Source organism: Stigmatopora argus, chromosome 13, assembly GCF_051989625.1.
Source record: "Stigmatopora argus isolate UIUO_Sarg chromosome 13, RoL_Sarg_1.0, whole genome shotgun sequence".
Lineage (NCBI taxonomy): Eukaryota > Metazoa > Chordata > Actinopteri > Syngnathiformes > Syngnathidae > Stigmatopora > Stigmatopora argus.
Window position 1 is genome coordinate 18,163,289 of NC_135399.1, and position 12,452 is coordinate 18,175,740.

A 12,452-nucleotide genomic window follows, 5' to 3' on the forward strand; every position below is an offset into this window, starting at 1 on the left:
TGCGGGGGGGGGATGCCATTTTTTGTTTTGGTTGTTGTTGTGTTTGTTTTTTGTTTGACAGGCGGCGGGAGGGACGCCTCCAGGCTGCCAGTTTGACTTGGAGCTCGTCCGGTCCCCGCCGCTCTTGTGTGGAGCGCGTCCGCTCCCGCCGCGCTGGGCCCAACAAAAGCCGCCATTCAGCACCCCCTCCCCGAGTGGGTGGACGTGACGAGACGCGAAGGCCAAAGGCTCGGTCGGCTGGGTGTCCCGCCCGGGCCTTTCTGGCTGTCGGAAGAGGCCAGGCGGCTCACTTTCTTCTGCTCGCCGAACTGAGCTCCCACGCCACATCCATGGCATTAGCATTTTTTTTTAGCCGATGGGCACCCTTCCAACTTTGAATGCTTCCAAAAGTACAGGCCAATGTTTCCATTTGGAGGCCAAGACATGTTCTTCCCATGTTCCTCGTCACATTTGAAGATCGGAGCGGTCCTCTGCCCCCAACGGATTGGACGAGGGCCGTTCCGTTGGGAAAAAGAAGCGCTCTTTTTAGTCCATGGTCATTGCCCGAGTGGTCTTCTCGCTGGCCACCGCTGCCACCGCCATCCCCCTGGCCGTCGGCTTTGCCACATCCTAACCTGCTCTCACTTTAAGAGCTCATCTGGATTAGCCGACGGGCTCCATCAACCTCGTCCCCCCCGCCGGGCGCCCGACGGGCTTTCCCAGCGGGAAGTCCGGGACAGATGGCCGGACCCCCGAGGATGGGGCGGACTCGGGGGGGCCCCGACCCTCATTTCTTGTTTTCCGTTCGCCCGTGAACCAAACGCCGGGCGGCCCCCCCAGTGAGCGAGGGGGGGGGGGGGGCGGGTGCTTTGGCCTTTGGAGCAGCAGAGAGAAAAAAAAGAGGGTTAGATTTTGGTCCTCAGAGAAATGGGGTTCTTTCCAACAAATAGTTGGGAGTAGGCTTGTCCTGTTTTCTTGGGCTTTGGTGCTCGTTTGGGTGGCTTGGACGGCTGCTTGGTCGCTTGTGTGCACCGTCCGCACGATTGGTCACCGGCATCACCCGCCGTGTCTTTTCTGGCTCTTCTTCCCCGCGTGACCCACCCGGGCGTTTAGCCATCGTCTGGGCAACCGACCCCCATCGGTGTATCGAAGCCCCGTGTTTGTGGCGTCTGGTCACGTTGGCCTTTTTGGAGCGGACTTACTTTTTGACACTTTCTTCTATTTTTGCTTATCTGAGCTCCAGAGGGGGGCCCTTATCGGCCCCTCAGCCGGCCAGGCAGGAAGCGCGGCCAGGCGCTGTCAATCAAACCCTCCACGCCTTTCCCGTCGACACGGAAGGAAGGCGTTGGAGAGCGAGGCAGCCACGTCGCAAACGCACGAGTCGTTGGGCGCCGTCAATTCCTGCCCCCCACCGGAGAAGATACAGAGACTCCTCCATGGTTAATCAACTGCCAAATTGTCCCAATCCTTTGGCTTGACTCTCTACATCGCTTTAGTAACTATGCATGCTTTGCTTGACTCAAAAAGGGAAAACTTAGACGATGATTTCATTCTCTTCCATATACGTATACGATGAACATAGAAAATATTCTGGGTTTCCGTTGACAAAGGGGGGGGTTGGTCCTGATGGTGGACCAGGGATGAACTCCCCCTCGATGCCGTGCAGCCGTGACGTCGCGGGCCAAAGTGACCGGCGCCCTTCTCCCTTACCTCCCTCCCTCCCCCTGCGTGGGCGGAGCACGAGGGAGCCAGCGGGGCCGCTTGTCCGTCCGCCCTCATTGCTCCAGCGTCGTTGGACGCGGACGGGAGGGCTGAAGGCTGAAGGCCGGGTGTGCGAGCGCGCGTGCGCTCTGCGGCGGACCGAGCCGGAGCCCAAGCCGAGCCGAGCCCAAGCCCAAGCCCAAGCCAAAGCCAAAGCCAAAGTCAGAGCGGAGTCCAAGCCCAAGCCGGTCGAGTGACCATGGAGGAGCGTGCGCGCTTCCAGAGGAGAAAACAAGCAAACCCGCGCAGAAAGACCGGTAAGACGCACGCACGCACGCACGCACGCACGCAGGCACTCGCTCACTGACTCACGCACGCACGCACGCACGCACGCACGCACGCAGGCAGGCACTCGCACCCTCAACGCACAAGCGACTTGATGGATTCGCTCCCACTTGTTTTCAGAGCAAAACAAAATGAAAAGAATCCAAAATTGTCGTCCGTGATCGACATTTGACTTCCAAAAGCACCGATGGGCAAACTTGCTGAAATCAACGCCAGTTTTGTCCTGTCCGTCAAAGGAGAGAAAACAAAACTGACATTGGAGAACACTTGACTGCCAAATGATAGACTTCCTTTTTTTCTTCCAAAGAGCTGGATTTGTTTTGCTAACTTCTAGACTATTGACTAGAATATGTCTGAACAATATAAATGATAGGAAAGTCACGAGAAGCTCTGTTAAAAAATGAACCTGGCACCTTTTCACCGCAATGTGTTCTCCCCCCAAAACAACTCCCTTTGAATTCACTTGAAGGTATTTTAGTGTGCCGTTCATCCCATTTCCATGTAAAACAGTAGACAAAATGGGAGCCCAAAAGATGGAGCCTTGGAAGGAAGGGTCTTTTAAAAAGTCACCACAAATAGTTGCCAGTCCTTCCTTTTTGGGGGGGGGACAGGCCAGAAAGGGCAAGTCACCTTGGCAAATCCTAAGCATCGGGGGATGTGAGGCGCTTTATTTTCCCAATGACGTGTGCCAATTCCATTTTTGCCCACCGACATGCTCTTGACGGGACCGCGTCGACAAAAGCGTGGAAGCGGCTTTCGGCAACGGGGACGCTCGCAATGACAAACGGTCCTTTGGCGCGCTTGAGGATGCTTGATGGCAAACCGCTGAGGCATTGACAAAGATGGCCTCAAGGGGGGGGGGCTTAATGGGATGGGGGTGTGTCCTTTGTGCACTTGGTTACTTAGTATGTATGCCCTTTGCCAGCCAGCGCTTGCCACTCCACTCCCAATGCCCCCACCTCCTAAGGCGCACCCGGGCGCGAGCGCAGTCCCGAATGGCCAGCGCTCCCTCAGGTGACCCGCGTTGCCCGCGTTTGCCGTCAAACGTTTAGACAAACGCCTCGGGCTCCATCCAAAGCAAAGTCAGAGACTGGCGGCTCGTCTGACGGGAAGACGATGACTCGGACTTTGCGGCTCTACCCCCGTCAGCGCTTTCACTTCTGCAAATGTTCCCGGAAGCCGCCTCCGCGCCGTCGGAATCGCAAGCCGCGGTAACATTGGCGCGCCCGTGTCGCGCCTCCCGTCAATAACCTCGCTCCCACAGTGGCGTCGGACGGCGACCCCGACCGCGACATCGCGGCCACGCCGGAAGCCGAAGAAGAGGACGGACGGACGGCGGGCGGGTCGCCCTTCTTCTCCGAGGCGCGCCGGTACCTTTGGCGCGGCGACACGGCCGTCGTCTACCCGGAAGACCCGGACGAGGAGGCGGAGTCGCCGCCCGCCGGCCAGGAGGCGGAAGCGGCCCGCCCGGAGATGGGCTCCGAGCCCACCGGAGAGCAGGTCGGTGCCGGGGTCGTCCAAATAATAAACTACCGGATGGGTGGCCCGTTGGAAAGGAGGTCACCCCCATTTAACACCCGCCCCTCCCCTCCACTTGACCTTTTTCCCTTTGGTGTCGGCAGCCGCCGAACGAAGGCGCCGCCAAGCGAAAATTCAAGTGCGCCCAATGCGGAAAAGCCTTCAAGTACAAACATCACCTGAAGGAGCACCTGCGCATCCACAGCGGTACGTGGCTCTCACGAGTAGGTGGGGAGTGGTCCCGAGGCCGTCCCGAGGCGCTCCCGGGGCGGTCCCGGGGCCATCCCGACCCAGCTCCGCCCCCCTCTAACGCCTTCTCTTTCCAGGCGAGAAACCGTACGAGTGCCCCAATTGCAAAAAGCGCTTCTCCCACTCGGGCTCCTACAGTTCGCACATTAGCAGCCGTAAATGCGCCGAGACCCGCGGGCGTCCGCCCGGGCCCCCCGCCGACGGCCGGCGGTGGCACGGACCCGTCTCGGCCTTTCACCACCGCGGGCTCGCCGACGACGTCCGGCGGGGAAAAGCGCTCCCGGACTACCTCGGGGTTAGGGACCACCGCCACTTCCTAACCCCGACGCCGGACGCGTCGAACGGCGTCCCCCGGAGTCGCCGGGCGTCGCCGAAGCCGTGGGACGCCATCCGCCAGAAGGCCTACGCGGCGGAGCCCGGGGACCCGTACGCCGGCCGTTTCCGTCCCGAGGCTTTCTCGGGAGTGCGACCCGAGCGCCGCCTCGGGCGGACCGACCACCCGCGCGTGCCGGCCGCTTCGGGCCCGGACTTCGAGGAATGGCCGGAAGGCGGCGCCGGAAAGGCTCGGGAGGACGCCCCCCCACCGGAGCGCAACTCGGAGGAACTGCTGAAGATTTCCCTGGCCGTGGGCCTCCCACGAGAATTTGTCAGGGATTGGTTGGCGGCGCGCCTTCCCGAGAGCGACGGCTCGCTCGGGAGCCGGCCCATCTTCTCCGACGGCGCCGGAGCGCGGGACCGGGCGCCGGAGCCCGGCGGTGGCTCGCCGTCCCCCGACGTCCTCCGCGCCGACGCCCCGCTGGACCTTTCGGTGCCCAAGCGGCGGGCCGAGCGAACGGAAGCCGGCGGTCTCCAGACGGCCTACCCGCCGGCCGCGTCGGCGTCCCCCGAGCGGCGCCCGGTCTCGGACTCCGCCGCCTCGGTGTCCCGAGTGGCCTACGCCTTGGCGACGGGAGCGGCCGCCCTGGTGGACATCCAGCGTGCCGGGAAAAATTTGTGGAAAACCACTTTTCAGGTATGCTTTTGAGGGAAATGGCTTGTTTGACACCAATGTGACGGTGACCCTCCATTGGGATAGACGTGGGGGGGGGGGGGGGTCTTTGACCCAAAGTCAATGACAAATGCCAAGTGCGAGTCAAGGTATGAGCATAAATGGGCGGCAGGGCAGGGGGTCTCCAGACCTAAGCTCTGTCCAGACTTGGGATCAAGGTGGGTGGAGGAGGGGCTCCAGAAGGTGTCTCATGGTCAACAGGTGCGGGATTACCGCTGAGCCCCTGTGCGCTTCCTTCCCTCCCTCTTTCTTTCCGTGCATGTGCGTGTGCGTGCGCTAGAGGGCGCTACTGGACAGATCTTGCGACTACCTGTCAGGTGCGGAGGACGCGACAGAAAGCCAGTGGCAAAAGGAGAGCGGCGTCGGTTCGTACGCCTGCGACTTGTGCCACAAAACATTCCAGAAGAGCAGTTCCCTCCTCAGACACAAATATGAGCACACAGGTACTTTTTTTTTAATATATTCCTCCCATACCTGTCAATCTCTGCCGATAACTGCCCTTATAAATGATTATGATTCCCCTTACAAACCCCCCAAAAAACCTTGCAAACACCGTACGAGTCGTACGGTGTTTGTAAGGAGTTGCAGAAAGCAGAAACCTCTTTAGAGGTTGAAACCAAAGCACTTACTTTGGCCCCTTTATTTAACATTTTGCCCAGCCCTGTTGAATAAATGCCTAGTCTTATGGGATGCTACATCTTCCCTCATATGTCCAATGCTTCAATTTCTTTGAGGCACTCACTCACTCATCAATGGTCAAAAGTTTGCACTTTGATGGCCCACGTTTGAAATAGGTCCAAAAAAAAAGTTTTGAAATGGCTTTGACAGTAGTTTATACCAGGCAGCTTTTCGTTTGGAAGCCATGCAGCAGCAACCAGGCTGACAAACTTGAAGGAGGAGCGGGGGTTGTGCTGTGAGAAGCACCTGACGCCAATCCACTGATTGCACTTGCAGGACACTAGTATGTATTGCAGAAAGTTTCCTCTTTAGAATTTGAAACCAAAGCAGTCACATTTGGCCGCACAGACATAGCTGAATGACAAATTACAAGTCCGTAACTTACACTTATTTAGGTCTTTTGCCGATTAAACGTAGCTTATGGAGAAGCACCATCAATTTCGTCACACGCAGTTTCTGCGTGTGATGACAAGTAGGCTTTTGTGTTGTGAGAATGACGACAGGGCCTATGTCCGATTATTATTATTATTATTATTAGCTGACAAAATGGAATCATTCTCGACAGACGCTTCAAAGAGTTGCAGGCTCGGGACGCGACCGGCCATTTGGGTTCGAGTCCTCTTGGAAGCGTGCCTCTTTGAAACCGTCTGGTTGCAGATCATTTGCAACGCCCAAAATACGCGCTCTCGAAAGAGTCACGTTGGAGAGAGCCCCCCGATTTAGTCTTGATTAGGAGTCCCGTTCTTATTTGCCCTCGGAGAATCCTAATGGAGAGCGCGTCCCCTATTGTGGCATTTGACGGCACGCGTTACCGGCTGTGTCCCTCAGGCAAGCGACCCCACCGCTGCGGCGTGTGCCACAAGGCCTTCAAGCACAAACATCACCTGATCGAGCATTCCCGCCTGCACTCGGGCGAGAAACCCTACCGCTGCGACAAGTGCGGAAAGCGCTTCTCCCACTCGGGCTCCTTCTCGCAGCACATGAACCATCGCTACTCCTACTGCCGGCGGGAGGCCCACGGCGACCGCTGACGAGGGACGACGGGGGCAGGCGGAGGCCGCCGAGGGCTAACGTCGCCGGCTCGAGTCCCGGCCGAGCCGAGATCCACGTCGCCGGGCAAAGGTGGCGGACCGCGCTCAACGGTCACCCTTAACCGACAACTAATCCACCGGCGAACAAATCGACAGCTCTCTTGACGACGGAGCCACGGTTTTTCCTCGTCTTCTATAACCCTCCAAAAGTGACTTTTTATGGGTCAGCGTGAACGGTATTAATATACATGACAGAGCTGGAGACATTGAGCCGTGACATATCTTGTTGAAATTACGGGTTGTCACTTTCTGTTTATTTTGGAGTATTTCCACATCACTTGCTATTGATCTCGTGTCATTTTTTGTTTACTTTGGGGAATTTAGGGGTCCCTCCCTGTTGCACCAAGTCAATTCCTGTTGATATGGGTCACTTCTTGTTCATTTGGAGACGTTTTGCATTCATGTTTTAAAAAAAAAAAGCAATACATATGTGTGATGCACGCTGGATGCCGACGGGGAGTAGCATGACCAACTGTCAGCCATTTTACGTCAGAACTGGAAGCGGCAACAATTTGCCACATATCGAACTTTAAAACTCTGTCAAGAATTAGACTAGTGGACAAAAAGGGAAAAACCTTCTTTTACCCGGAAAGTTAATGAATAATCTGCCAAAGAAGGCAAACTGGACGCCTGTTCCAAACCGCTGCAAAGCCTGTCTTCAGACATCTAGTCTACAGTATGTGATTTCTATGCATTTGTGCGTGACTATCTTTCAATATCAGTTCACTTCCAGTTGATTTGTTGAATTTAAGATGAACAAACAATAAAATAAAAATAAACTCTGATAATAACGCTAAAAAGTTGTTTTTCTTTTAAATTTCACATTTCAACAAGGCCCCGCCCGAGGACTCCATAGTTTTCCAATGTACGAACTTGATTTGCTATGGTCAGCAGCTGAGGCGAAGAAGAAGACCGGAAGTCCGGCCGGGACGGCGCCGGAAACAAATTCAAAACGATGCGACGCCAAAAATAATAGACACGTCGGACCGTCCCGTCAAAAATGGAGTCCCAGGTGCGAATCTCCCACGAGCATTTCTGTCTCTGAGCGTCATAGTACGGAAACTTTAATTTAGGCCTTAGCTCGTCGGCTAGCTTTGCTAAGCGGAGACTTGTTTAACCCGCTTAACTTTCGTGTCGAGCCTGCTAACAGCTAAGTGCTAGCCTAGCCGCAAGTTAGCAGTTGGCTGTTAGCCTTGTCAGAGCGGTCAGAATAACTAAGCCATAAGAACGCCGAATACGACCAAAACAGTGACCGGCTCGCCTTTACGCGAGAATTGGTCTCTTTCGGACGTCCAAGTTGTGGCAAGCGTTCACTCTCTTTCCCGAGTCCCAGGGACCGAGCGAGACCTGCTGCTTTCTGCGGTCTCGATATGCCCCAAATTCAGTGAGCTTCTGCTGGACTTGTTGCGTTCAAACGGCCCTCCCAGTCCAAACGGATTGGACGTCTAGCGCCGTTCATTGTTTGTTCGTGTGTGTGTGTGTGTACAAATGAATGGAAAATAATCACGGGCACATGAAAGGGTGGATAATACGTTTGAAAAAATGAAGGTATTTTTCGTGAGGGCTGACAGTCGTCCTGTTCAAAATGAGTTGGGCGTCTAGCGCCGTCGATGGCATTCAAACGAGTTGAATATTAGAACGGAGGGCAGCGGGGGAGACAAATTGATCTTGTCATTCAACGTGGTTCCGTGGTCAGAAAATGTCACCTGTTTTCATTTGATCGGTGTTTTTTCCAGAAGCGCGCAAAGGTCCTTGAAGGAAGGACGGCGGCGTGGCGTGGCGTGCGTGGCGCGGCGCCTATTTGCCGGCACAATGGCACGCGTAATGACGGCGAGCGGCCACAATGCCCGGCGGGGATGCCTCATTTCCGCGCGCAGATACGGCTGATTGAGCCGCCGCCGCCCGCAAATGAGCCGCCATTGTGTCTGTAATGGCGGCGCGCGTCAATCACTTTGCGCTCCGGTCGCTGGAGCGTGTGTCAATGCCCGTCCGCTTCGACCGCCAGGGCGCCCGGGTCCTGCTCCTGGAGCCCTTCTACGGGGGTTCTCACAAGCAGCTGCTGGACCTGCTGGCGGAGCACCTGGACGCCGACGCCGCCGTCTTCACGCTGCCCGCCAAGAAGTGGCACTGGAGAGCCCGCACTTCGGCGCTTTACTTCAGCCGCAGCGTGCCCCCAGACCCGGCATACGGGTGGGTTTTGTCCGTGCGACCAATGTACCATTGATCTTTTGATTTCGTTTTTTTTTTTTTTTAACGCTGCACGTCCCGCCGTCAGGGTCCTGTTCTGCAGCTCGGTGCTCAACCTGTGCGAGCTGGCGGCCCTCCGTCCCGACCTGGCCCGGCTGAAAAAGGTCTTGTACTTCCACGAGAACCAGCTGGCCTACCCGGTGCGCAAAGAGCAGCACCGCGACTTCCAGTACGGCTACAACCAGATCCTGTCATGGTGAGGTCCGAGCTAGGGGAGGGCGCCACCTCCGGTCCTTTTGGCGCCACCTCCGGTCCTTTTGGCGCCACCGCCGCTCCTTTTGGCGCCAACCCTCACCCTTTGCCGGCCTCGCCTTTTTGCAGCCTGGTGGCCGACGAGGTGGTCTTCAACTCGGCCTTCAACATGGAGTCCTTCCTGTCGTCCGTGGGCGCCTTCCTCCACAAGATCCCCGAGCGCCGGCCCCCGGGAGACGTGGCCTCGCTCATCCGGCCCAAGTGCCGCGCGCTCTACTTCCCGCTGCGCTTGGCCGACGCCGTCAGGTGGGTGCGGCTCTCCTTTCCCACGGAGGCGCCCACCGTGCTTAAAGTGGTGTGCGTCTTTTGGGTTGGATCCCAAAGCAAGAACAAATATTCTACCTCGGAGAAGATTGTAAAGTACTTTCTCCATCACGCTGGCCCAAAGCGTTATGGTTTGGGGCGGCGTGCCATAGAACGTGCCGGGCGCTCGCCCAACGGACGTAAAAATGTTTCAAAGCAAAGTGCGGCGTTAAAACGGGGGCTCACACGTGACGTGACGCGTGTGATCCGTGGCCTCCTCGCCCGTTTGCTCTTTAATCAAAGGAGCTCAAGTTTAATCGCAAAAACATCTGCTGAGCACCTTCATCCAAATTAATCCCGCACCTCCTCCTCCTCCTCCTCCTCCTCCTCCGCGGAGGCACTCCAATACCTTGGCGGCACCGGGGAGGGAGGATGTCGCACCATGCCACGTGCGTGTCCTTGGAGTTGAGCCACCTCCACCCGGTCGTTCTGGAGGAACGATCGTTGAATCAACCCTTTCGTATATATTTCAATTCTGAGCTGTTTTCTCGTACCATTTCCACCAGGTGCGCTAAAATTGGCCAACAATTTGACCTGTACAAGTGTCAATTGCGCTCCACCAGTTGAGGCGCGCTGAGGTGACGCCCACGCGCCTTTCCACTCGGGCTAACCCGAGTCCCCAAATGGCGTCGGCAGTTGTGGAAGGGCCAATTTTGGGCCCGTCTCAATTTGGTCCGGCTACGCCAAATGATGTGGCTTCCTTCCTCCCCGCCGAGCACGTTGGGCGTCGGTCTGACGTCTCGCTTGGCCACTTAAGCCCGTATCTCCTCCAGGACGCCCACGGAAGCGGAAGAGGACGTGGCGGCGGCGGACGCGAAAGCCAAAGCGGACACGGAAAGGGATGCGCCCGCCCGGCCGCTACACATCGTTTGGCCGCACAGGTGGTGAGTATCGGCCACGCAAATGAGCTTAGCTTTTTGTCCGGCGTGTTTTTGCCGTCGTGTCATGTCGAGGGCGGTGGGGGCGCCCTAATCGGCTCTGGGCTGGGCAAAACACAGCTGGATTACAGCTGCGCCCGCTTTTATTGCGCTCAAATTGGGATTAACGCGCCGCCAGACGCAATCTTCTTCTCATCTTTGACGCTAATCTGCCGGTGGCCTGGATAGCGCCGTCCCGTCCCGTCGTCCCTCACGCCAGCCGCGACGGACGGACGGACGGACGGACGGACGGACGGACGGATGTCCGATCCGCATAAGAACCTCCCTTAGCGAAGGTAGCCATCTTGTTAAAGATCCTTCATTCTTGCGAAATACTATTTTGTTAAATGATTGTATTTTTTTAATTAGCATCTGGAGCTTCAGTACTCAAATGTGGGTAAAAACCCATGGGTCACTTGCGGCTCATTTTAAAGCATGAGCAAGATACAACGTGCAACCTGATTTTGCCTGGCCACAGCCTCTTTATTTAGGTAGGGTCAATTTGGCTTCAATTTCTGTTACTATTGGGGCATTTCTGTCAAACTCTAGTGAATGACACGCTTAATGGTAAAGCTCGCGCTCCACGTCCGAGAGGGGGCCCGGCCGGCGTGGCGTCAGAAAAGCCCACGAGACGTATGTTTTTGCCTTGGCAGGGAACATGACAAGAATCCAGAGCTGTTCTTCAGCACCGTGCTGAAGCTGAAAGAGGAAGGACTGGACTTCCGCTTGTCCGTGCTGGGAGAAAGCTTCGCCGAGGCGCCAGGTACCCAAAGACGGCGCGGGGGTCCGACACGATAACCGGCACCCCTCTGCCCCGCCCCGCCAGAGGCCTTTTCTCGCTGCCGCCCACTCCTTGACGCGCACGTGCTCCACTGGGGCTTCGCCGAGTCCCGGGAGCACTTCCTGGGTATTCTGCGGCGAGCCGACGTGGCCGTGTCCACCGCCTGCCACGAGTTTTTCGGCGTGGCCATGTGAGAGACGTCCGCCCTCCATCTGTCCGTCCGTCCGTCCCCCCGAAGCTCGCTTCCGACGCTCCTTTGCTTGCCTTCAGGTTGGAGGCGGCGCACTGCGGCTGTTACCCTCTTTGCCCCAAAGCCTTGGTCTACCCGGAAATCTTCCCAGGTGAGCGGCGGTCGGTCGGTCGGTCGCGCGACTAAGACGACCCCCGTCGCCACCCCCTTTTTTTCTCCCCCCAGCCGAGTGCCTGTACGCCACCCCCCCGCAGCTGCTGAAGAGGTTGCGCCAATTCTGCCGTCGGCCGGCGCGCGCCCGCGCCCTCCGGGTAAGGCGACAGAGTTGAAAGGCAAATCCGCTGGCCCCCAACGACGCCACGTCGGGCGGCATGGGGTCAAAAGTCAACCTTCACCTTAGTTCATTGATTTGAAAAGAGGCCCGGCGAGTCGCGATGCCCCCAGAGCTTAGCCAACGCCACTCCGAGGTCAAAGCTGCGCCGCTTATCTTAGCCTCTCTTGCAGGTGGACACGTCTCGCTTTTCCTGGGACGTGCTCAAGGGGGAGTACCGAACGCTGCTGAGCCCCCGACGGAGGGACGAAACGACCGAGCCGCTTGGGGCTCGGGCGGAGGCGGCCGGGCGAGAAGAAGGAAGGTCGGTGCTCCCGTGCTAGCCTGGTACTTTTCTCCAAATTGCTTTTACCAATAAAAGGTTGAATAGGTCTTCCCCTCAACCCCCAAAAGGCTGGCTTTCTTTTCACGGGTTTCTAAAACCGCTCGATCGTGATCTCCGTCGAGGGCTTAAAGCTCCGGCGAGCACGGCGGTCGAGGAGGAAGGCCAGAGGCGCGCTCGCCGTCTTTCAAGTTTTGCTTTCGGCGGATTTGGCCACACTCGTCCAAAAATTCCACTTGGCGCCTCAAAGAAGATTAAAGCGGAATTACTCGCTGGTGGCAAATAATCCCGGCGGCACGACGGGCAGGCCCGAGGCCAAAGGTCGCGGCGGGCCGGGCCGGACAACCGCCCGAATGTCGGAGCCAAGCACTCGTACGACGACGGCGTGGTTCGTTCGAACGAAGACCCTCCCTTCGTCGTCTGTGTCGCGGCGATGCCAATTAGCACTTGAGGGGAAAGCCAAAAGCCAAAAGCGTAAAATGGCCTGCCTCCCTCCTTCC

The 12,452-nt window shown here is 57.3% G+C and overlaps 2 protein-coding genes across 4 annotated transcripts; both read left to right on the forward strand.

Annotated features, from left to right (window-relative positions):
* The first annotated feature begins 854 nt into the window (after positions 1-854).
* LOC144086712 (zinc finger E-box-binding homeobox protein zag-1-like) lies at positions 855-7,403 on the forward strand. 2 transcript variants are annotated; one of them, XM_077616759.1, is made up of 7 exons: positions 855-1,997; positions 2,951-3,236; positions 3,290-3,525; positions 3,648-3,750; positions 3,870-4,804; positions 5,121-5,283; positions 6,347-7,403. In XM_077616759.1, the coding sequence occupies exons 3-7, from the start codon at positions 3,499-3,501 to the stop codon at positions 6,547-6,549; spliced, it is 1,431 nt and encodes a 476-aa protein (XP_077472885.1). In that variant the 5' UTR covers positions 855-1,997; positions 2,951-3,236; positions 3,290-3,498; the 3' UTR covers positions 6,550-7,403. The 2 variants fall into 2 exon arrangements, with proteins under 2 accessions (XP_077472885.1, XP_077472884.1); XM_077616758.1 differs by lacking the exon at positions 2,951-3,236.
* A 49-nt stretch (positions 7,404-7,452) lies between these two features.
* On the forward strand, positions 7,453-12,013 carry gtdc1 (glycosyltransferase-like domain containing 1). Of its 2 annotated transcripts, none has more exons than XM_077616764.1 (10): positions 7,453-7,621; positions 8,346-8,799; positions 8,885-9,052; positions 9,178-9,354; positions 10,185-10,295; positions 10,982-11,091; positions 11,155-11,299; positions 11,380-11,450; positions 11,525-11,610; positions 11,804-12,013. In XM_077616764.1, the coding sequence occupies exons 2-10, from the start codon at positions 8,540-8,542 to the stop codon at positions 11,951-11,953; spliced, it is 1,278 nt and encodes a 425-aa protein (XP_077472890.1). In that variant the 5' UTR covers positions 7,453-7,621; positions 8,346-8,539; the 3' UTR covers positions 11,954-12,013. The 2 variants fall into 2 exon arrangements, with proteins under 2 accessions (XP_077472890.1, XP_077472891.1); XM_077616765.1 differs by having other exon boundaries at positions 7,464-7,621; positions 8,615-8,799.
* Positions 12,014-12,452: the final 439 nt, after the last annotated feature.